Source organism: Thunnus albacares, chromosome 21 (genome assembly GCF_914725855.1).
Source record: "Thunnus albacares chromosome 21, fThuAlb1.1, whole genome shotgun sequence".
In the NCBI taxonomy this organism is placed as follows: Eukaryota; Metazoa; Chordata; class Actinopteri; order Scombriformes; family Scombridae; genus Thunnus; species Thunnus albacares.
In genome coordinates, this window is record NC_058126.1 from 22978689 (window position 1) to 23003235 (window position 24547).

At 40.6% G+C, this 24547-nt stretch overlaps 1 protein-coding gene across 1 annotated transcript in view; it reads right to left on the bottom strand.

Annotated features, from left to right (window-relative positions):
* gfod1 (glucose-fructose oxidoreductase domain containing 1) overlaps positions 1-18621 on the bottom strand; it is a 31008-nt gene extending 12387 nt beyond the window's left edge. The window contains exon 1 of the mRNA XM_044339586.1: positions 17802-18621. Coding sequence (XP_044195521.1) covers positions 17802-18054 — 253 coding nt within the window. The 5' untranslated portion in view covers positions 18055-18621. The remainder of the gene's footprint in view (positions 1-17801) is intronic.
* Between the last annotated feature and the right edge of the window lie 5926 nt (positions 18622-24547).

Here is a 24547-nt window from a genome sequence, read left to right on the forward strand (position 1 = left end):
AATTAACTGCTGAGTTGAACTGCTACCCCTCCTTTCTAATCACTCTGACACACACACACACACACATACGCACACAGCATTCTAATCAGCACACTTCCCCTCACAGCCCTTATGGTAACACACACAACTGAGACAAATAAAACATGGCAGCTAAAGAATGAGCTGTCTGCCTCCTCACAAAGAATCATCTCAGACCCTCCCTGTGCCATTTGCATTTTACTATCAGGATAGCCTCTGCATGCCTTTGTCAGGTATAGGTTGAGCTGAAAAGACTGTCCATAAAAGCTTCTCATTTTTGTTTCTGTAATTGGCAAATTAAAGCGAATCAATGAGCAATTCGGCTCGTTTACATACTAACGAATGGTTAGAATGGGCACATATTGCTTTGCAAATGTGTCCCAATTCATTAATTAGGACGGCAGACTAAATGTCAGACTATTATAGGCTAGAAAGCAATGTGTGAGCAATTCACCACAATACTGCTGGCATGTCTGAGGAAACTACAGTGAACAACACTAAGTGAGACTGCCAGCTGTCATCAATAATACATGTGTAAGTGATTCTTTGTCCCATAGAAGCAGTGCCGAGACTGCTCCTAATGTTCTGGTGACAGAGTTTGGCCACAGTGCACTGTACTGTATTTCAATAGGGACGGGAATGATAGATGAAAGAATACTGTACTGATGATGAATATTAGAGTTTGTTTGATGACTATACATTTAGAGGAAAGCAGCATTTTTGAGCAGTTTTGCAGATTTAAAGCTCCAAAACTGACCTGGCAGGTGTGTAAAGGACTCACTTAGTACTGTTCAGGAGACGGTTTTGATTTTTTATTGCAATCCTTATTAATTAACCACACATAGTCCTATATGTAATTTATACAGGGAATATATGTTGTTATTTTGTCACTTTAAGTGTGACTGTTCCTTAACAGCTGCCACTGGGGCCTCAAGTAGCAGTTACAGGATATTAGCGCATTGAATTGCCCTTCATTTCGAAAGATTCTTTTGAGTCAGTTGTTTTGTCGTTATCATCATAACGCAACCTGACTGAGTGAGAGTAAATAGGTAATGTCTTCTGGTGAGATGCACTGTGTTTGCTTGTGTTACTGTTCTGCTGCAAATAATGTATCAGTAGCCGCAGTAGAGACAGTCATAAAGTCATATAGTCATACAGTCATACAGCAAAATGACTCAGTCATGTCAGTTAACTTGCGGGATCTTGAGTTTGCTAACACTTGCCACCATAAGCTACTGATCACACCACACCAAGTTATGTTGTAGCAGCAAAACTTTTGAGTGGATTGGACTGAGCTGAACTTTTCATTTGTAAGTGTAAGAATACAATATGTCTTTTTCAAAAGTTACATGTTAAGCTGAACAGTGTGTCTGTCTGAAATAAGGAAAGATGACTGTCCAATCCAAAATTTATTCTGTTTTGTTTTCAGTAGTCATTCTTAAAGGGAACGCTGCAATATTTTGTTCAGTGAGATAAAAATAGAAACATAGACAATGCATAAAGAATATTCATAACATTTAAGTTAACCACCTTCATTTTCCATCATCTTCCCCATAATCCTTTGTGGATCAGAACAAACTAACAAGAATGCAGAGGCAATAAAGGAAAACAGGCTCCTGTTTCAGCCGTAGTAGATCTTAGTAAGAGGGGAGGTTTTTAGAGAGGCCAGTTGGGAAAAGTCAGTTTGAGGAACATGAGGTGAGCTCGACCCCTCTTTTCTGGCGGCTTCTGTCAGAGCCATAAAGGGCATCTTTGTGTCAGACGAGGCTGCTGAGGGGTGAAAGAAGGAGGTGACGGGAGGAAGCTCAGAATGCTAATGAGCAGCAGGGAGCAAATAGTTACTGATCACTTAAAGCTACTTCAGTTATTCCATACACACAGCCACAAGCACTTTACATCTATACACACAAACAGGTCTTGTAAGGAGCACATGACTCACCACACGTGGCAGTTATTCAGTTGACTCTTAAGCTTATTACCTCTGTTCTCTGACAGAGAGCACAAGGAAAAGAATAAAGAGGGATTCCGCCTTTTGAATTTTAATTTAACAATGTCAAGGGCAACATTTAAAAACCTGCAGCCAGAAGATTTAGCATGCTGAGAGGATACATAACACTGACATGATACAAGGGAGGAAAAAACACTTGTACCATGAGCTGACGCTGTAATAAAAGACAGCAAGAGCACATTAATAACCATTAATGTCCTGAGGCGCACGGGCGGCCGAGTGACTTGAGGCACAAACTAATGGATGGAGACATCTTCACTGAGTCGCAATCACCACGGGGAGAAGACGCTCCTCCTGAACAGCTGTGTGCCAGTGAGGCTCCACTATTATCTGCCTCACTGTCAGGGCTGCTGTGGATCTAAACAGCGACAGATGAACTTCCCTCTTTAATTCAGTGAAAAGACAAGAGGAGGAGGGGAGGAGAGAAAACACACTGATGCTTGGTTGAATCTGGATTGTTGTCATGGTGATGACGCCCCCTGATACCCCCCCACCCCCCCCCTCTCTCTCTCTCTCTGTCTGCCACTGGGGTTAAGAGAGGAAAAGAGGAGCAAATGGAAAGGAGAACAGGGAAATGGAGAACAGATTGAATTTGGGGACAGAGTAGTTTGCAATAATATCAGGATGGAGGAGGAAAGCACACATACTGAAGACTTCTGGATAAGGTTGCGCCAGTTATTTGTAACTATATTCCAACCGGTGAATGGGTTGCACCATTAAAATGTCTTGGAATGTCTTAGCAAGAAAAATAGCAGCATATTAGTGTATAGCAGTAACGCATAAATTGGTTGCTATGAAACATCTGTAATACCGTTCTATCAAAAGCAAGCTGTAACATAACACGGGGGGGAAACAATATTTTAAACTTAACAACCAATACTTTTGCTATTCTCATGAAATGTAATAAAAAATCTTCCAGTTTTACATCATAAAACATTTTGATCAAATGTCAGGTCAGATATGTTGAGCATATAATGGTCTAAACAGGCCATATACAGTATTAGCAGGCTAAGTTTTGTTAGTTGGTTCAGTCAGCTATGTACAATTACACCTGGCAGCTACTGGGGTTCACTAAATATTTAGTAACAGTTAATTTCTACATAAGAAGTAGTTTGTGTGGTTCACTTCAAGTCATAACTAAACGTAACTAAGTAAGTTGTGCTAAGCTAAGTGAACTTATGAAGATGCAGTGCCATCAGCTCCAGGTTATTTTACAGAAATACACACATGATTCTAACAAGAATATCATATAACATGTCAAATGTACTCTCTGGGGTCAGTTATATCATAGCTAAGGGGAAGCGGTGTTTCCTGTGATCATAAACAATCTTTGCTGGACACGCCGCACAATTATGATTATGTGACTACTGAGACATGACACATAATAGTCTGAAAGTCTGCAGTCCGAGGCTCTGAATCACTAACATGAGCCTGAGATCAACAATGATGTTACATAAATCAACTGAGATGACCTCTTAACTACTGACACATTCCTACCCTTTGAGATGACGTGACGAGTTGAAATACTGCCTTTCATACCTTTTTTTTTGGCCATTTGTTTCTGCCACAATTGGATTTGGCCGGCTGTCTCCTAACTGCTTTGGAGGATATAACTCACTTTGGCTGGGTAACAGCAGACAGGGCAGCGATACAATGATTCATTTATGTGAGGCTCCTCTGGGGTGTGAGATAAACACAGTGAAAAATGCAAAGCACTTCTGCAGAGAACAAACAAACAAATGTACCAGAAAAATATATCTACACTCCCGGTAGACAGCAGAGTGTCAGTGTCATGGTTTTCTCTGCAGAACTCAAACAAATGAACATTTGGTAGAACAATATTGGTGGAGTACCACCACTAATACTCCCCAGAGATCCAGGTATGTAGTCATTACTGACGCATACAGCCATGACACATCTGTCATTCTAAGAAATCCACTCAGGTTTATAGCGGCACGTGTGGATTTGAATAGCAGATAAACCTCTACTGTATGCAAAGTCACAAGTTTGCATGTTTCCATGATAGCCTGATCTGGATGCTCATTATCATACTGTGACAGTGGACAGCAGATCCCTGCCATAAACAATATCAGCTTTATAACTAGGCTTCTGACTGTAACTTATGCACTGCTTATTTATGGGGAGTCATTTTAGATTCACATTTTAGGCTCACATTGTCGTCCTGAGGTTGTATATTGTGTTTCCTTGAAGCACATGTTCTCATGCTCCCTGCAGGATTGTAATGAGACTGAAGAGGCTGAGCAGGCCAGACACATGTAGGCTTACACACTAGTTGGCTGGCTTAATGACTTAAAGGAATAGTTTAATATTTTGGGAAATAATACTTTTTCTCTGAGAGTGAAATGAGAAGATGGATACCACTCTCATGTCTAAAGCTGTAGTCAGGATTGTAGTTACCATAAATTAGCATTAAACACAGCTAGCATGGTCCTCCCCAAAGTTAAAGATCAGCATGTTGTGTCTTGTTTCTTGAATCAAACAGAAATGTAACAACAGTTTGTGGCTTTAGGTTGCGTTACTTTGTTGGAACTATTTCTTAACAAATAACTGTTTATTATTTGCACAGTCACTGCAACCAGCTGCTGTTTGTCAAGATATATAGCAGCCCACTAAATCCATAAATTGACATTTTTACCTTTCTTTCTGTGTATGGATTAAACAAACGAGATACGTGTTACTTAGTGGGCTTAGTGAGAGGTGTTGCTAGGCGTTTTCCCCTACCTCCTGTCTTTATGTTCAACTAGGTTAACCACTCCAGCTCTGTACTTAAAGCTGCATTAATCAATATCTTTATTATAACAATTGATCAGATAGCTGTGTGAAATGTGAGAGAGGTCAATGGTGGTGTTGAATCCAGAGAGAACTCTGCAGTTCCACTCAACTCTATGGAGTGTTTTAGTGTATTTAAGCTCCTGATTTTACAGTTCAAACCTGTATTGTTTTTGGTTCGGGTTCATCTCTCTCTCTCTGCAGACTCATCTCATTCTTGTAAAGAAAGTGAGTAAGCGTATATCCCAAAATGTTGAAATATGCACCTAAAGAAATGTCTCTTCTTTTCCAGGATATCAGTTCTATTTAAAACAAGCACCGGTTATTTCTACTGGGAGATACGCCCGTGTTCCTGATATCTCTGTGGCTGACTAACTGACCGGCTAGTTGAGTCAGTGGAGGAATATACTTAGCCCTATGCTTCAGTATGACTGAGTCATGCATGAAGACAAGCTGGCAGCTCTTTGTGTCAAAAATAAGGAGGATGGAAAGAGATATGAACCGTTCAGTAACATGAACCTGAAACCAAGCGGACATTTTAGAAATGGAGCGATAGCGAGAAGGGTGAGTTTATTTTTCTTTAGAGACAAAACCTGCTCAGCATTTCATTCATCTTTCTCTTGGAGAGCAGATTATATTCCATGTCTCTCTTGCACATGAGAAGAAGTAATGGTAGAGGGTTACATTTCTGCATGTCTTTAGCAGGAAGTGATTGAGAAGACTCCTCAATTGCACACAAAAACATACTGTTTTCCTCTGCACACACAACAGGAAGCCAGACACACTTCACTGCGGTTTACCAAAATATCACTTCCTGTTGCAGCTGCAGCTTCGACTGTAAAGCTGTATTACCCTTTACCCTGCAGTTTAAAACTTAAATTCACTCAGTTGATGTCAGATCATTGACATCTAACCTGAAAAAGCCCCAACACATAGAAACTGTGCTCAAAACACATTGGAGTAACAGTGTCAGTCCCAGAGGAAGAACAGGGGCACACGCCTCTCGATCAGAAGCCCTGACCGACAGTACCGCCGCCTCCCTGCTCTCATATCTGCTGCTGCCTCTTGTCCTCAGTCCCTGATGGCCAATTAAGAAACACAGACAGGCCTATTCCTGAACACTGGCACATAAAGGACATCTGAGCAACCCTATTATGGAACACTTTCACCTTGGGAATACACAATATAAGCTGGGGACAGAAAATAAAGAGCCAGTTAAAGTTTGTGACACAATGCACCAGTCAGCAACACATTATAGAAAATGATCCGAGGTGTGCGACAGCAGTGGAAAATACATGACATGTTGGTAGACGCACGCTACTTGATGTGTTTGTGCAGGATGAAAATATTGCACAAGTGATTTCCCAATACCCTAGCTGATCACACAGGTACTATATCTCTGTTTTGCTTTCATGTTAGCTCAGCTGTGGGCGTGTTTCAATAGTCTCATCAGTGAAATATTTCAGGGTGGAAAACCATCAAGTGAATGCTCTGCACGTCATAACATGATACTCTATAATAACTACACTGATGAAGAGCAGTACAAGCAGTAATTCATCCATAAAATATGAGAGTAAGTTGCTGGTACTGGTAGGGCTGGCAGCGGGCATTCACTGAATATTTCATTCATAATTTACCTTGGAAATAGCTGTTTGACAAAAAAAAAAGCCCAAGGTCACTTACTGGAAATTTTCCTTAGCGTTCAGCCACAGGTTACCATGGTGATGCTTCAGTTGTTATCATGTGACCTAAGTATGAAATTTTAGTGATATGTGATAACAAGTGGTCATCTATCACCAAGTTTTTACGGCCAGACTTAGGTCACATGATAACTGAATCATCGCCATGACAACTTGGCAAACTCCATCTGCTGATGTAGGACACATGATGTGGCTGAAAGCAGTGGAAAATTTCCTTGTGCTAAGAATTTATCTTTTTTTGAACAAATTTTGAGCTTTAATGATTTCCAGCTGAATCATATAATTATAGTGTGATTTTATGTTATTGTCACACACATTTCTATTCTACACATACAGCATGAAGAGTTGGTCTCATGTAAAACACAAGAGTGGAGCACAGTCCATTGCTTTAAACATCAAACTTTTTATGTGTTTTGCATACATTGAACATGTCATGATGTATAGATGGGTGACAAATTAGGGGAGGGAACTGAATAAGTGATTGGATTGATTGGAGAAACATAATAATACAGACACTTGTTGACTGGTTTGATGAATTTGAGAACAATGCCAGTCGTATTCTATGGCCGTCACAGTAAGATCTCAACCCAACTGAGCACCTGCAGTATGGGAGATTTTACAGCGACTTGTTATAACTGGATCAAACTGTGTGATATTTTTGCTTTTGACATGTCCCAGACAGTAGAAAGAGTGTGAGTGTGCAGGTGAACAGCAGGTGAACTCACTTAATTTGGTTAAATGCTCCTGACTGAGGGTGATAGTCAAATGATTACAGGTTCACTGAAATTAAAACATAATTCCTCTTTCTCTTCACCATATGTACACTTTGGGTTTCAGAGCAGCACTCTACTGGTATTTTTGTCAGGACACATCCCAAATGCTGTGTTGGTTGTCCTCTTCTATGAAAAAAACGAATTTTCTGACGCCTCACGTCTGTTGGGTTGGGCCATTATTGGGCTAATATTATGTTGCTAGAATTCACCATTAGCTCTATACACAACCATCCAAACAGCAGATGAATGTTCTGAAGGCTCTTGTTGGCCCAACACCTAAGACACAATGGTTTTTCCGTTCATTTGTCACCTATCTGTATATCCACATTGGAAAATATCCACATTGATATGATGATTCTGATCTCAATCATATCAGTCAGCTCTAGTAGCTGGCCATAACTGTAGTCTCAGTGGGTTCAAATGTCACACTCATCATTACCAACCAGAGGCAGTTTTTTGTCATTAAGTTCAGAAGTTGTGGAAATTTTCTAAATAAATTCTTGTCAGCTTAAAGCCCTTCACAAAAAGCAGATAATTGCTGAAAGCCTTTCCTTCATTCCACTGCTAAAATTTAATAATAGATAAAAAATCTTCATGAAGACTCCAGTTTTAATAATGCAGAATTATTCAATATTCAAAGCTCGCCTCAAATCCATCCTTTGAATTTAATGGAAATAATTCCATATCAAAAGCTTGCCCTCTCTCTCACCCTTGGATTTATTAACACAATGTGATTCCTCAACCAAAGCCTGCACCCAAAGTACACCACACAACAGTTCCTTATGGATCCATGCAGAAGAAAAGCAGGACTTGGGGGGGGGCGGGGATGGAGAAATCTTCTACTTTCCCATTTTCTTCAGGAATGTTCACTTGTCGGCGCAGCGTGGCGACGGCCTGAAAGAGCTTCCCCCATTCCACCATTCATCTGACACACAAAGGCAATTTCACAGGAAGACAAGCTTTCTCTGCCCTATTCTTCCTCAGCGCTCCTCGTCGTCTCTTCCTCTCTCTCGCACGCTCATTCACACACACGCTCTCAGGCCGTCATTAGCATGTTAATGGACATCCAGGAGAACATGAACGTGAACCAGTGGGAAACTCATGGTGAAAAGAAAAACAAGCGCTGACATTGAGGCAGAAAGCCTGGGAATGGCAGCGTACCTCTCTATCTGTGACATTCTACTGGTTGACTCCGTCTAAGGGGGTTGTTAATTCATCTGGACCAAAACTGCTTGGAAACACAGCTCGACCCAAAGGCCCCAATTCCTTCACACTCATGAATGCAAGCGGAGTCACACTGAAGAAAATGGAGGTGATGCAGCCTTTGTGGCTTCCTGAAAAGTCAAGCTTGGTTACATTAAGTTGGGTGAGTCATAGTTAACTTGTGGTTAGTGTTTAGGGCTTGAAGAAAATGTCTGATAATGAGAGCTGACTGAACACAGTTGCTTTTAGCAATAGTGTGTGCTTGATAAGTGGACAAAGACGTTGCTTTTCTAAAAGTTTAAAGTAGTTTCTTGCTTCATCTCGCTAATCTAATGTCATAGGAAAATGCTGCCATGTGTGTATTCCTTATTAAAACTGAACTGGAATTAAAATTCATTTTTGCCAAGAAAACAGTATCCTTGGTGTTTTGAATTGTGTACTAATTTAGTCAAAATTGTAATTACAAAAAAGAACAAATTTAAAGGTGCAGTGTGTAGAATTTAGTGGCATCTAATGGAACAGACTTGGCAGAAATGGAATATGATATTCATAAATAAGAATCGTTGTGGTTTTGTTACCTTAGAATGAACCCTTTATGTCTACATAGGGAGTGGCGCCTCTTCCACGGAGCCCACCATGTTGGACCGCCATGTTTCTACAGTAGCCCAGAATGGACAAACCACACACTGGTTCAAGAGAGGACCTTTTGTGTTTTTTGTGGCCTCTATAGGTTCTCCTACATTCTTGGAGGGGGATGGGGAGGGGATGGGTATTCAGTTGATGCCACTAAATCCTACACACTGCACCTTTAAGTTTCATTTGTGTAATATCTGTGTGGGCTGGCACTTAACAGCTGATGATATTAGCCATTGCTTAGTCAAATCAGTGATTTGGTCAGTCGCTACGTTACTCTGTTGTGATTTGAATCACAGAGTAATGTACACATTGCTCAGGTTACAGAGATACCTGGTGCTGTGAGTTAGACAGTCAACATCCCCACAACTGGACCCATGAAAGAGAGACAACCAACACAAGCCCTCTTTTCCATAATGCAGGACAAACACAGCACTGAGCATGCACAAGCTGCCAATGAGTCAATAGGTGAAAGAACATGAAGCAAAAAGTAAGAATCAGTGCAAATGTTAGCAAGCGATTCTTAAATCACTTGCTAATGCTGTTTCCACTAATATGTCCAAAAACATTTTTATCCTATTTGAAAAATATTTCCTTGCACAAAAAGTAAGGAGAATTCAAATTTCAGTTCAACTTGAATTTCACTTAAATGTCATGTCCACTGTATTACATTTCAATCTTCTGAAAAACATACTGGAAATGAAGACTGTCCTATGTCAGAATACAGATGGCTACAGTATAACTTTCTAATCCTTCTAGGGATACTGTCAATCAGTTTGCACGTTTTGGGATCACTAGCCCTTTAAAAAAGTTCAGTGGGCTGCCAAAGAGCTCATCACCCGTCGGAAGTGCAGTTGCATAACAGCATCAGTGGTGGGAACATGCATTTATGATGACGCCTGCTTGCCCTTTTCAGTCAGGTTATAAATAGCCCTTTGCCTTTGGGTAGCCCTTCAGAGCAGGTGTCTGAGAACTCATCAGAGTGCTCATGTACGTTTACCACAATTCAATACACGTCAACAAAAAAGAACTCATGCAGATGTCATGCCGTTTCCTCTATCCCAGATAAGCTCTCATCTTGATTATGAGACACCTAAATAAATCTAAATACTTGGTATATATACTTACTAATCAGGTTACTAAATCATTCAAAACACCTTATTCTGCTCACTGCTGGGTTTTAAAGTCTGCATGGTGTCAGTTTTCTCTCAGTTTATTCACGTATACATGGTTGCTGGTGAATGACATGTAAAAGACTTATAAATAACACCTAAACTAAGGTAGAATCCGCTGTGAACCTTCTGCACTTTTAAAAAAATATCCATCTAATGACTGCCAACAGGTCTTGAGTCAGTGTGCCAGGGCTGTCGCCCTATGTGGACATGTGACTGTTCATTACAGGAGGTTTCCATTAGGGTAGTGATAAAATACTGAGTTTCATAACCTAATTTAAAGTTTCCATGACGGCCGGGCTGTCAAGATAAACTCATCCTGAGGAAGCCAGCCTCATATTCCAACCAAGCCGAGCTAATTAAAACTGCCATTTAATTTCATTCTCCGATATCATCTTTAACATGAAATAACCAAGTTAATAACAATGTAGGCCAGGCAACATCATAGTCATCGTCCTGAGGCAACTTAAAGACACCCTTCCTGATTTTGTTACAGCTCCCAACAGTATTCAAGCTGAGTTTCAAAACACCAACAGTGAGCTGGTGAGGAATTTTGGGGCACTACACTGTAACAAAATTAGGTAGTATATTTTTACCTTGCGAGGCAGCTGGATTTGTGAGATCACGAGATCACGCAAGAATCCATCTTGTCAGGCTTCAAGTTACACGCTTGTGTCCAAACTAACAGTGGTTCAGACCAATCAACATCCCATGAGGAACTACTGGCAGCTACAGGTGTGATGATAGCAAGAATAGATGGTGGTAGACAGATGGTTCATCCAATCACCTGCCAAGTATTTTTTGAAAGCGCTTGTCCTTTTCCAAACAGTTTCCAAGGGCGAATTCTCAGATGGTTCTCTGTAACAAACCATCTGGCGCATCAGGTTAAGTGTCTGTAAACCTTCATTAAATGATTCTTTTGGCCACTTAGGGGAAGCACAACAAGCTGAAAACAACATACTATCACCTTATGAAGTTGTTATGGTGTCTTGCTTATTTACACATACAGCAGACATGGAGCAACATTCATTTGAAGTCATGTTTCTGGCCACCTGGTGAATGTGGCCAGAAGTCCAATATTCACTCTCCTTTTTTGGTCTCCACCAAATATCTGGCTCCTTAACTGCTAAATGCTCCACTATGTTCACCAGCTAACCACTAACTTTGATTGCTGTTTGGTGCTAGACAGGTAATGTCAGTTTATCAGAACGTTTTGATGAAAACAGCTGCGTGGTGCGTCTAGAAATTAGGTTGATTAGCGATGAGAGCAGTGAGACTGAATCAAAACAGTAAACAGTTGCTGGCTGTGATGCCAAACCAAAAAATGCTAAAAACACTGAAAAGAACAGCAGAGTTGGTGATAATTCTCTGAGGGTTTCTCACATCTTGCCAACTCCTTTGGCATTACACATAGTCATTTGACTCTTTGTTCTTATAAATATATCCCTTAGTGAAGCTTTGAGGTTACAAAAGTCTATGATGCAAGGGAGGTTGGGTAATGACCCAAACGCCTACTGTGCTTCAAAATATTATTGGAGTATGATGAGCATTAGATGCTATTCTTAGATTGCACAGTCTGGTCCAATCAGCGGGGATGAGCAAGCGTCTGGCTGTGCGGCTCTGTTCACACTGACCTGATACCTGATAGCCTCTATCACCAGCATGAGAGATCAGATTCATTCTGGATATACTTTAAAAAGGTTTGAGGAAGCCTTTCAATGGCTCTTTGATTTCTGTGTGACACACACACACAGAAATGTGTCTGGTTTAAATAGCATGAACTGACCCTGACATACTAATAGACTCATTATGAGTAATCAGATTGATATCATTTTTTGCTGAAAAACACTCGATTGTAGTCAGTTTCCTCAGTAGTCATGTGGGCTCAGTCATTATTGCAATATGCAGTGCTACTTGACCTTTTTAACTCCCTGGTTTTGGTGTATGTTCCAGCATTACACATTACATTACAGCATTTGTTTAATTTCACAATTGTATATATTTTGCAACAAAAAAGGGGATTTTACACAAACGTCATAAAGTACAATTCACTGCTACATTCACTGCTACCACTTCTATTGTAGGTCATGCAGGGCTGAGCTGAAGGGCTTCTTTCTCACTACTTCCTCACCACACCGTCAGAACAAAACTACATAAAGGGACAGTAAGTGCACCTGAAACTCTTGCTGGTATTACATTTCAGTTCAGCTCTCAGTTCAGCCCTCCCAGCATCTGCCCACATACGCCCAACACAGCAGGAAGAATATAGTGAAAGTTTATCAAGAGATTTTAAAACCTTATGTAACATATGTAACAAAAATAGAGTTGAAATGTTTAGTTTGGCTGCTCAGCACAAAAATAACCTGCAAATATTTTGATCATATATTAGCCTATATTATACATGTTATGGATTCTCAGTTGTGAGAATTTACTACCTTTCTTTTTCTTATGTGATACTAAACTGAAACTTTTGGTTTGGGAGTGTTGTTTGACGTCATAATCTAGTGTTTTGAGGAAATTGCAGTGAGAATCTTGTATTATTTAGGAAATTTTATATATCAAAAGTTAATGTTAAGTGATTACTTGAGAAACTTATCAGCAGATTAATCGATTTAAACTGTACATCCAGCAAGAGCATCCAGCATCATTTATAAACATCCAAATTACACTTTATGTTAATTTTCTAACATATTCTTTACCAATATTCACTTCATAGGTTTTTCTGGAGCTTTCAACCACATCTCAAAGTCTTCTTCAGCTCAGTTGTCATGGAGATAGCTCATGACAACTGAGTTAGTAACTTCCATAGTTAATCTCCATGACAACTGAGCAAACTCTATCTGCTAAGGATGACTGTGAGAAGTATTTGGAAGTTCCGGAAAAAGCTAGTAAGTGGACCTTGAGGTAATATTTTTTCTTTTGTCAAGTTACTGTTTCCAAGACCAGGAACAAACTGTTAAGCTATTGTTAAACCTGCATTAATTGAGTTTGTGGTCACCTAAAGGCAAGACAATGAGCTGTAAACAAGCTAATATGACGAATGTGTTAGCAAACAGCCTATTTACACACACAGCAGACGAAGAGCAACATTAGCATTCATTTAGAGTTTCTGGCCACATGGTGAATATAAGTCCAACTGTTACTCTGCTTTTAGCTCTGTTTTGGATCCCACCAACTATTAAAACAGTAAATTTGCAAGCTGTAAAACTAAAACAATGAGTTAAAAGATGCTGAAAAGCTCCAGAGAGCTGAGGGAAACTGCAGAATTAGGTGATAATTTGCTGTGGGTTCATCACCATGAGCGACCCTTATCACATTACACACAGTCATTTGATCCATCGTTACTATAAAAATATTGATTAGAGCAGCTTTAATTATATTTTCTGGATAGGGAGAGATGTCATTGACTGTCAACCACATTGGAGCTGGATACAGTTTTTAATTTTTATAAGGTGACGCTTGAGAAGTTGAAGCATTTCACATACACTTGAATGTCCATCTTCTATATTTTTTGCGTGAGCCTGCAGCTCTGAAAACATTAAAGAGACGCTGCTTTAAGTCACAGTAAAAAAAAAAGATCATAACTAATTCTACAGCAACACTTAATTACTGAGAAACTTACAATCTACCATACTAAAATGTATCTTATAAGGTTCTGACATACACAGCAGCCAGTCTGAATGCTGGAAATGCTAATGTATTCAAATGGATCTGAAAAAAATAGACCATACAGATTTAGCCTCCTCTGCTGCTTAAGAAATCGCACTTTCACAAGCTGATGGCTAAGAAATGCTTCAGGCTCAAGCATGTGTGTCTTTGAAGACTGGAGTGTGTGTGTGTGTGTGATTGTGGAAACAGAAAGTGCGAGATTCCCTCTGCTGCCACCAGCTTCCCAACACACCGAAAAAGCCTGAGTGACATCAGACGCCTCAGGAATGCCATAGTAGCGAGACAGAGAAAGGAAAGGAAAAAAAAACTGTGAATGAAATCCCTGTGGAAGGAGAGACGCCGCTCAACAAGACTGACTGGTTTGCTGTAATGACAGCGACTTAACTGGATTGAGGGGACAAACCTACTCGGGTAAAACCTGAATCACACGTGGAACGTGCTGCTGGCTTGCACCAGTGTTTTTCCATTTTCCTCCTCCTTCTGTGTCCCTATGGTTAACATTGAATTCTGCTCGTCCAACAACATTTTTTCTTAGTGGTGCTTAGCAGGAAAAAAAAAACAATACAAACGACTGCTCATTGTCTCCACAAAGGCAAAGTTCACATTCCTATATTGAAGGAGTCTGATCACACTTATCAGCTTCACCTCATGAGTTAAGCAATAAGCCAGAATACTATCAGTTCACACACACCCTGGCACAAGAGGAAGTTAGTTTGGCTTTCTCATACCCAGTGGGCCACCATGACTGCATAAGACTTTCCTGGAGGCGTTGTGTGCTGTAGTGATGCAAGATACTGAAATTATCTGCTGATGTCTAACTTCATTTCAGCAGATGATCACACAAGATTTTTTCAAAATTACAGCAATACCACTCAGTGTCTACTTTCTACATGTGAAGTTTACCCTTTATTACACTGTAACAGAGGTTTGTAACAGATGCTGACATCTAAAAACCTTTTCTCTGTTCTCACTGTAAATATCTTTGGGTTTCGGAATGTTAGTTGGACAAAATGAGCAATTTGAAGATGTCACTTTTAGCTCTTGAGTGGGCATTTTTCACTATTTTCTGACATTTTATGGAGTAAATTATGAATTGATTAATGGCGTATGTAATCAACAAATTAATCAATGAAGAAAAATAGCTGTTAGTTGCAGCCTTACATCAGAACAACATAGTATACATGATATTGAGCCATGGATACATTAACGTATAGATTTTCATCCATTAAAATGACCCCAGCGATACTGTATATCCTACCTCACTACTCTAGCTGCGGGTCTTGTAAGCACATACTGTATTCTGACACGGTTTCATCATCGAGTCTGGGTTCTGCGCCATTTGCAAACACTGTTTTATGTTTGTTATCCAACAAAACGCTAATAGGATTGGACCCAGACTTGGCTGGGTGACGGCGGCTGAGGAAGAGAGGTGGGTGGGAAGGAACAGGCTGTGAGGAAACCAGCCCAGAGGAAAGAGAAAAAGAATGGCTGTTGACAAGTTGCTTTTGTAGCAGGTTGAGTCAAGTTCACTGGGACACAATTAGCGATTATGGCTCCTGATCAGCAGTCTTGTGCAAACTTCACACAGTTCCATCACAAACACTGTAAGATGTGGAAAGGGAATAAAGAGAAGTCCCATGAATTAGATCTTATCCACTAACCAACAGGGAAGAGATTTAATGCGTGTTAGCATGTGCACATGTTAGTCTTGCTTATGATTTAGCGTGTGCACATAGTGTATACATTGACATTAGTGTGGTCATGCTATAAACAAACACTGTCTACTGTACATCGGGCATGTCCCTCTTGTTAGCACACGCTGCCACTCCACAGAATTTACTGAAGCCAACGAGCAAACAAGGCAGCAGTGTGAGAATGAATGGAGCCACAGTGGCCTTATCTTCATGCTGGGATGCCGAGGCAGAAGTTACATGTTTACACTGGGAGTCACGTTGCTTTACGGACACTCTCAAAAACAGCAGTGTGAGGAGGCCCTTTAGAAACACACCCAATTCAACCAGGTTATAGTCTGTAGCATTATCCAACGCTTCTAATTCAAACTTAACTCGCTAATTATGAGGCCTTGATGTCAATAAAAGAGCCTCGACTGTAAATGCCGAAACACGAGGTGACGCCTGAGATCAAAAAAACACACCATGACATTCAGCTGAAGTCAAAAGCAGCTCAGTAATAACACCTATGACATTCACATCAGTCGAGTCCAGTCACAAGACATATTCCATCCATAATCCCCCACCCCACACACACACACACACACACACTGCTCTTCCCTCTATCTCTGTACCTCACACACACTCAGACTGCTAATGCAGTCGCTCCTGTTGCTGTCAGGTCGCGCTGCTCTCCAGGAGTGTGACGAGTGACGTGAAGGTGATTGACAGTCACAACAACCCCCCTCATTAGAGAAACAGCCATTCAACCCCCTCACTTGTTTGGCTGATGACCGCTGTGGTACAGAACCAGTTCATATATGATGAGAGAAAAATCACCACTAGGTTCATTTAGTACTTTGGAGCTTTCTTTCATATGATCTTCCTCAGCAGATTTTGCCCAGATGTTTAAATTTTCATATGGACTTTTCATCCATGAATTGATGATGATCTTCTTTAGCACTGATGAAGATCATGTGATACGACTGAAAGCTTCAGAATAGCTATTGCATGGACCGTGTGGTGAGTTTCTATTGTCAACAGTTTTTTCAGCAACACTCTGCCTTAAGTGCCCAGAAAAACATGGACACAATTCCATGACAACTGGGCAAACTCCACCTGCTACTGAAGATCATGTGATATGATAAAAAGCTCCAGGACAACTACTGAATGGATCCTGCGGTTAGATCAGTGAATCTAATAGATCTGTTGCCAGCTGTTCTGGCAGTAAATTAAACACACAATTTGAAGACATCACCTTGGCCTCCGGGAAATTATGTTTTAAGGAACAGCAAAAGATTAATAAAAAATAATGAGAATTATAATTGCAGCTTTACTGTATTCTCACTGCCAAATGTCCTGAAGCTAAGGTGCAATATAAGTTGCTCCCTGGATGTTAAGCATCTTTGGACCCATTAGTTTCTCAGTCACAAACTTGACCTATTAGAGCTTCCTGCCAGCTGAGCTCTGCTGCCAAACGTTGGGGTAAATAAAGCCTGTGTGGAGTACAGCTCAGTACCCTTGCCACTGTTCTTTCACAGCCACTCCGCAGCTCCTGAATGTGATCTCTAAAATAAGCTGCATTGCTCCAGATTTAAACTAGAACAACCTCCCTTTGTGTTGCCTCTCTGCTCCTGAGTTCAGACTTCTCTTCCTGAGTCCTGAGTCTGTCAGTTTCTCTAAGGCAGGTTAAGTTTAGTGTTTGACCAGCTGCTTTGTTAGAGAGGGAGTCCCCGTGCTCAGTATTAACACACGCCCAGCCAGAGTGAGCTTCACAACTACTGCACAGAGAAGAAAGAGAAGTCTAGTGCACAGCAGCAGCCTCGCATAGGTCAGACAAGAGGGCAGATTCATAAAGGAGGGCTGCTGTCATGAGAGATGTATGGAGTTGCTCATGGTATGAATAAGCCCTTCTCCCTAACCACACCTATAAACTCAACTCCTGCCTCACTGGACTCTATGTCTGCTCCACTGCAGCGCAACAAACCCACAAAGTTGACAAGTAAAGGTATCAGTGGCCTGTCTGTCAGCTCGCCACCCAGCAGCAGCCCCCATACCCCCATACCCCCACCCCGCCAGGGCCGCAGCATCCATCCCGCCCAGCGGCAGCAGCAGCAGCAGCAGCGGCGGCGGCGGCGGCAGCAGCGGCAGCGGCAGGGACTCACCCAGTGTTTTGACTGCGATCTGCCGCGTCAGAGGCGGCGGCAGGTTGATGCAGACCAGATCCACGTCCTGATGCAGCAGCACGTCGTCGATCCGGTTGGTGTAAAACGGTACGTTCATCTCCTTGGCGAGCTCCTCCGCCTCCTCCTGCGTCCGGCCCCACAGGGCTTTGACAGCGAAGCCCTCATTCTTCAGCAGCGGGATGATCACCCTGGCGGTCAGGCTGGTGCCGAACACGCCGACCCCGGGAAGCATGGCTCGGTTTTATATGTCTGATTTGGTCTTTTTGTTGTTGCTGTTGTTGCTGTTGTTGTTGTTGTTGGTTTTCAGTTTGTTTTCAAAGCTCCGGACGAAGCCAGCGCTGCAGCTGCAGCAAAGCGGCGGCTGGGACCGTCAGGTTGGCCATCCACCTGCAGTCAAACACCCGCTGTGCTGCATTTCCCCGTCGCTCCGGTTCTGCGATCGGGCATGTAATGTCGTTATTTCCCCCCAGCAAATAATCCGAAAACAGATATAAAACCGAGTCAGCTCCTCTGCGTTAGAAAGAGAGATTTAAATGCACCATTCCGGTCTTTACCTCGTCCACGTCTGACAGCGATCAGCGCACTCACTGCGCCAAGCAGTGAAGGGCATGTCACCTCCTTCAGGGTTTGTTTTTTCCTCGTTAAAACAGGCCCTTCCGTTCAGATAAAGCGAGGAGGAATAAATGAGAGCCAGAAATGTGCTTCATGTGACGGCAGGCTGACAGAGACACAGCCGTCACCCTCTGTCCGCTCCCCGGAGGATCCCGCAGCGGCAGCAGCGCTATTATGCTGAAGGCTGCTATTGATGTTGCAGCTCAAACCTGCGATGCCAAGTTAGACATACTGACAGGAAGCGCTACATGTTTTTCAAAATAAAGCTTTATTAACGGCTGCCATCATTATCGCGCCATTGAAAGACATTATTATATTAATCCTACCTAATAGATAGAACTATTCATTGAGTTCATGTTTGCCATGGGTCTGGCTAATTTAAAATATCACACACTATCAGGGGGTAGGGGCACTCTGTCAGTCATTTTGAAGGCTTTGTGAAAATATTGTACTTGGGATAAAAGCAGCAATTTGTATTAAAGAAAAGTATATATTTCCATTTTACACAATATGCAAATTAACCGTAACTTTCCTAAAATAATAATAATCTGTTTTTTTCACATGACATTAATTACATAACTAATAATGTTTTGAGAGGAAATCAGTTAACATTTTGCTATGATGGTTGTTTCTTACAGTAGTTTATTCAGTCTGTAGTTCTTGTATGTTAAATACATTGGTAGGATGAAGGTTAAAGTGTTTTTAAAAATCTCACAAAACTCAAAGATAGATAGCAGACAAGACATTGCACAAAAGTGTTTAGACTATGTTGAGACAACAGCATGTGAGGATGATGGGATAAGGTTAGTTTCATTATGTATTTAAGTATTTTTATGTTGATGATTAAGTAATTCTATATCCTTTGTACTAATCAGTGATGCCCTTGGCTTGGTGAGTCTTCACTTATGAAATGTATCGTGGTGTTTGAATCCTGTTATACTTGCTTGCAAGTCTCGTTAATTTTTATTATTATCATGATTATTATTAGTGGGGGGAGGAGAAGAAAAAAAACCCGCACGCTTTTATTTTGATGGAAATCTTGGACAACTTCCGGTCTTTTATGTCACTTGACACAGCGCTCACGTCTCTCTCCTCCCCAGTTTAACCCTTCAGGTCCTGGACAGAATAGGGCAGGCTAGCCCAGTGAAGGGATGATATTGTAGCAGTGGGGAGCTGTACTGCAAGTTATTCTAAAAAAAACAACAACAAAAACAAATCTCAGCTAATGTCTGGGTGTAAATGTGTTAACAGTCATATTGGAATATTCCAGGTCAACGAAGGGAGTTACAACAATAATACAAATCCATATAATATTCCTACTGGGGACTCTGGTGTGCTTGAAGCACTCAATAAAGTAAAGAATTAAAAGTGATCCTCCTATATCATCATTATTTTATACAGCTACCAGTCTAAAGTTTGGACACACCTTCCCATTCCCTCGAATGAGAAAGTGTGTCCAGACTTTTGACTGCTACTGTATGTTATGTGCTGTAATGATCCAAACTGTAGAGGAAATCTGTGTTTTTGTATCCTCTTAAAAATTCTGTAATGGAACTTCTACATGAGCTGTTTTTGAGAGGTGCTACCTCAGATGGAAAAAAGGATTTTCTGCATACTTGTGAATGAAAACACCGTGTTATTTTCCCACTTATCGTGCACCATTATATCAGCAGCTGTAATACGTGCTGTGTTCTCTTTCTCCTCTGGTTGTTGAATGTTGCCTGTATTTCTGCCAGAAACGGCTCATTAAGAATCCACTTTCACTTCAGCCTGCAAACATTCCACCAGCTCTACTGTGCAGCTTCACTCACTCTGCTGTACTGGGAATTGAACCTCAACCTTATACTACACCATGTATGCTTCACGGACCCATGTAACACAGTCTGACAGGACGCAACAAAACAGACACTGTCAACGGGAAAGGCTTCATTTGTCAGGTTTAAGATGTGATAGAGTTCAGCTACTTTGGATTCTGCGGCGGGGATAAAGAGTCTTTGAAGTGAAGAGAGGATTTGAATTTCATCATCGCTGAGTCTGCTGTGCTGCTGCGCTCCTCCACACATCATCTCATCCTGCACGGTTTAATAGAGCAAACACATCACACACTGTGGTCTCACTCAGGATTTTCCAAGGCAGTTGATTTTGTAAGTACTGACCTGAAACCATTGTACAGAATAATCATTTGCAAGCCACCTCAACAGCCAAACTGACAAACTAAAAACTAGTAATATCACATCCACCCACCCTCATATTGTACTTTAATTTACCTTTTGTCTGTTTTAGTCATTAAGTTATTCATTAATGATCAGTTAAAGGCAACTTTCCTATAATTTAACAGCCAACAAATGTGAGTGATTACATGATTGGTGTTAAATGGCTACACCTGGACTGTACCAAACACCTGCCACAGCACAGGTGGGTTTGGGGAGGGAACACTTTTGTATATTGAAGTAATTCTAGTTGTTTCACTGTAATACATCATACATGAGTTTAGTGAGATGAATTCATCTTTTGTCATTAACTTAATTTTGACCAAAGGCCCTTCTTTTTTGTAGTTTGAACATACGTGATGAAAACTACAATGGTATCCATGATGAAGGTTAGTATTGAATTCATTCCCTACCCCCCTTACAACTTTAACAAAGTGACTGAAATTAGCCTTCAGTGTTGTCTTCACTAATACAGGAACCAAGTAGCTTCATCAGGGGAAGCCACAAGACAAATAATAAACTCAGTTCCTATAGCAACGACATATGTTACAGAGATAACAGCTTTTAGCAGCTGTAGGAATAATTAGTCTGTTAAAAAACATCCTAACAAGTCAACATGTCTTTTTACTATGACCACCATTGCTCCCTACTCTTAACTACATAATTGTTATTGTAACCATGACAACAAAGGTCCCCTAACTGTAGCCAAGCAGTCATTTTAACTCAAACTATGATGTTTCATCATAAAACGTTTTCATAATTCAACAGTGATTTGTAACGGTGGAGGAAGACAAATGATGTCATCCTGTTCAGAAAATACTTGTGTGTCCTGTGGAGCTGTCTTACAAACACATAACAGTTATATTCAGGTTCAGTGTTTTTCACAGTGCATGGTGTGAATCTTTGAGGTCCAACAAATGTGTTGAATGATTTCCTTCCTCACAAAACATTTTTTACATATTTTAAATCACACATTCTTTATAGCCATGTTTACTTGCTAGCAGACTTCTTCCCAGCGTAGTGCTACTCATGGTCAAAAACTAAATATTGTACCTTTAATATTGTTATTGAACTTATTTTCTCAAGTTCAGAGAACTTAACTCAGTTAGTTTTGCATTACAATAACTTAGCTGAGTTTGACACATATTCTGAAGGCAGCAGAGTGATTTACAGTGTTGTAGATATTGTTTTGTGCTCCCTTCAGGTGTCATAATGGTTCAGTATATCTATTCCCCTCTTGTGTCATTTAGTCCAGTCAGTTTGTTGAAGTTAGTTGTTCAATTTTGTCTCAGTTCAGTTTGTTTGTTTCTGTATTTTATGTTCACTTCTGTTTGTTGACTTCTTTTAGGTCCCAATTTAGTTACTTTTGCTTCCTTTTTTGCTTTGTAAGTTTTCATAAAAGCCACTTTTTTGAAAGCTAAAACCTTTTGTTCACCTGCTCATTGCCTAACACATGACATCCACAACTGACAGTGTTTTTTTTTCTCAGCAGGACCTCTGCTGACCTGCAACTGATGGGATTCATCAGCAAGATTTCAATGGATGGAAAAAGCTGAACGTCATAGTTCAAATCAATATGGGCCAAGCTTACTGTAATACACTGGAGTGCACTATTCATGTAACAATTATCTATGTCCAAAGTGGTTGTGCTACTGGTGATGAGAGGTCAATGAGAAGATTTCTTTCTTTCTTACACGCACACACACATTTGTACAGTGTCAACACAAACATCAGGTCATGTTGTCAACATCCAGTCTCTCCTATCGATGTGGTCAACAATGCACAGAGCGAACAGAAGAGAGAGAGGCAGTACTTTGGACTGGAAGTGTGTGTTTGAGAAAGTGGTGAAAGGCAAACACTGGCAGTAAGAGGTCAAAGGTCAGTCAAGGCCACAGCTCAGGGGTGTTCTTGTCAGGGAGTCTTTTTGACAGGACATGAAAGATGAATTTAAACTACATGAAAAGTGCAGTTCCTCACTGAAATCAAAGAACAGTGGACTGTTGGGTAACAGGATTCAGGTTCAGGCCTTTGTTGCAACCAGCTGTACATAACTTCCTCTTTAAATTACAGTAATGCCTCTTAGAAGGAGGAAGAAGTTAATATATATTGAGTTTATATTCAAGAATATAACTAGTAAAGCAAAAGAATGTCTAACAGCTGCTCTGATTTATAAAGGAACAACTGTAAACACTGTAAACATGCAAACGATCATGTTGTACCACAGTCTCTGGTATGCTCTCCCTCTCTGTCTCTCTGTCATGGTCACGCTCTAATTGAATCAGATGTTGGTGTGGTTTGTTTGTGTGAGACAGGGATCATGTGACCAGTCCGGTCAGGCTTGTCAGTGCTGGATAGCTGATTGTCCAGTTGGAAAGGGAGGTGTAGATCTGGCAAGAGGAGGATGACACCACATCCTCTGACTATAGTGGGAGAAATGTGGGCAGACTAGCAAAGGTCAGTGAACACATAACTTTGTTAATAGTAATGATGCATTTGGAACTATATCTTTGGAGGTCATCTGATACAAAAATGTGCACATGCCTGATTTGGCTCAGAGATTATTTTTTCATTTTAAGGTGAGGCTGCCCTCTAGTGGAGGAATGGTGTCTCTGCAACATGTCTGCACATTCTCCACTGTCCAAAACATCTGTTACATTCTCTGTCTCTGAAAGATTTGTTTGTTTTCTTTCACATGAGTTTCAGCCTGCAAATCAGCAGAATTATATGTTATATGATAATCCAGCGTAACTTTAAGAAACATGTTTAAAAAAAAAACGGTTCAAACCATAAAGTACAACTTAGCAAATTTGCGACATATTAGAAACTGTCTCTCTTTGGATGCAGCCAAGATATTTATGCAGCTGTGATTCTTTCCCATATGTCTTATTGCATCACATGTTGGGGGCAGGCTGGAGAAACAGCCATAAACCCTCTTGAGTTCTTGGTTGGTTTGGCTCCTCTTCCACTATGTGACTTTGTGTACACGCGCTAAGTAAGTTCTATTAGATCCTCCAGAATATCTTCTATACAAGATTGTTCTATATCATTTTGTCGCACTGTGTTTGGAAAGTCAGCTTTCTCTGTGAAAGCCACAACTCAGTGGAATGTCCTACCTGATGATATGAAGAGCTGCAGTTCAGTCAGTACATTCAGAACCAGGTTGAAGAATCTGCTGAAGGCTGCTCAGCTCTGTGGCCACTGAGTCTGGATTTGATCTCATGGTCTTCTCAAAGAATCTTGCTTTTGGTTTGACATGCTTGCGTTGTTGATTTCTGGTTGACATTGTGGGTCTATGTGATGTGCTGTTGTGTGTGGCTTTGTATTTTTCTAATGTGTCCTGTGTGTTTTTTGCTTTGTACTGTTTGTTATTGTGCTGTTAGAATCTGGTATAATCTAAATAGAGGAACTTAAAATAAACCACCTTCTTAAGTACTGTAGTTATGTAAAAGTTTGAGGTATTTATACTTTAATCATTTCCATTTTATCCTTGAAACTTCGACTCCAGTACATTTCAGAGGGAAAACTATGAATTTCTATTTGTCAGATTTTACATGTTGACACAAGCATCAGTTTATAAAATATAAAACACTGTAATTACAGCTAACAGTACAAAGACCCAAACTGTGATAGTGGTTTATATTAAATCCACCATGACATTAAAATGCTACTCACATGTTAATGTGTCACTAACAATATTCCAATATTATATATATGATAAATACAACTTTGCAATGTGACAGTTTGCACAATGGGTACTTTAATTCTTTCAGTACATGTTGCTGATAATACTTCTGTACTTTTACTTGTAACACAGTATTCTTTGACTATTTTGATGCTTTTACTCAAGTAAAAGATCTCAATACTTCTTTCATCACAGCTGACCGGAATCATGACGCAGACAAC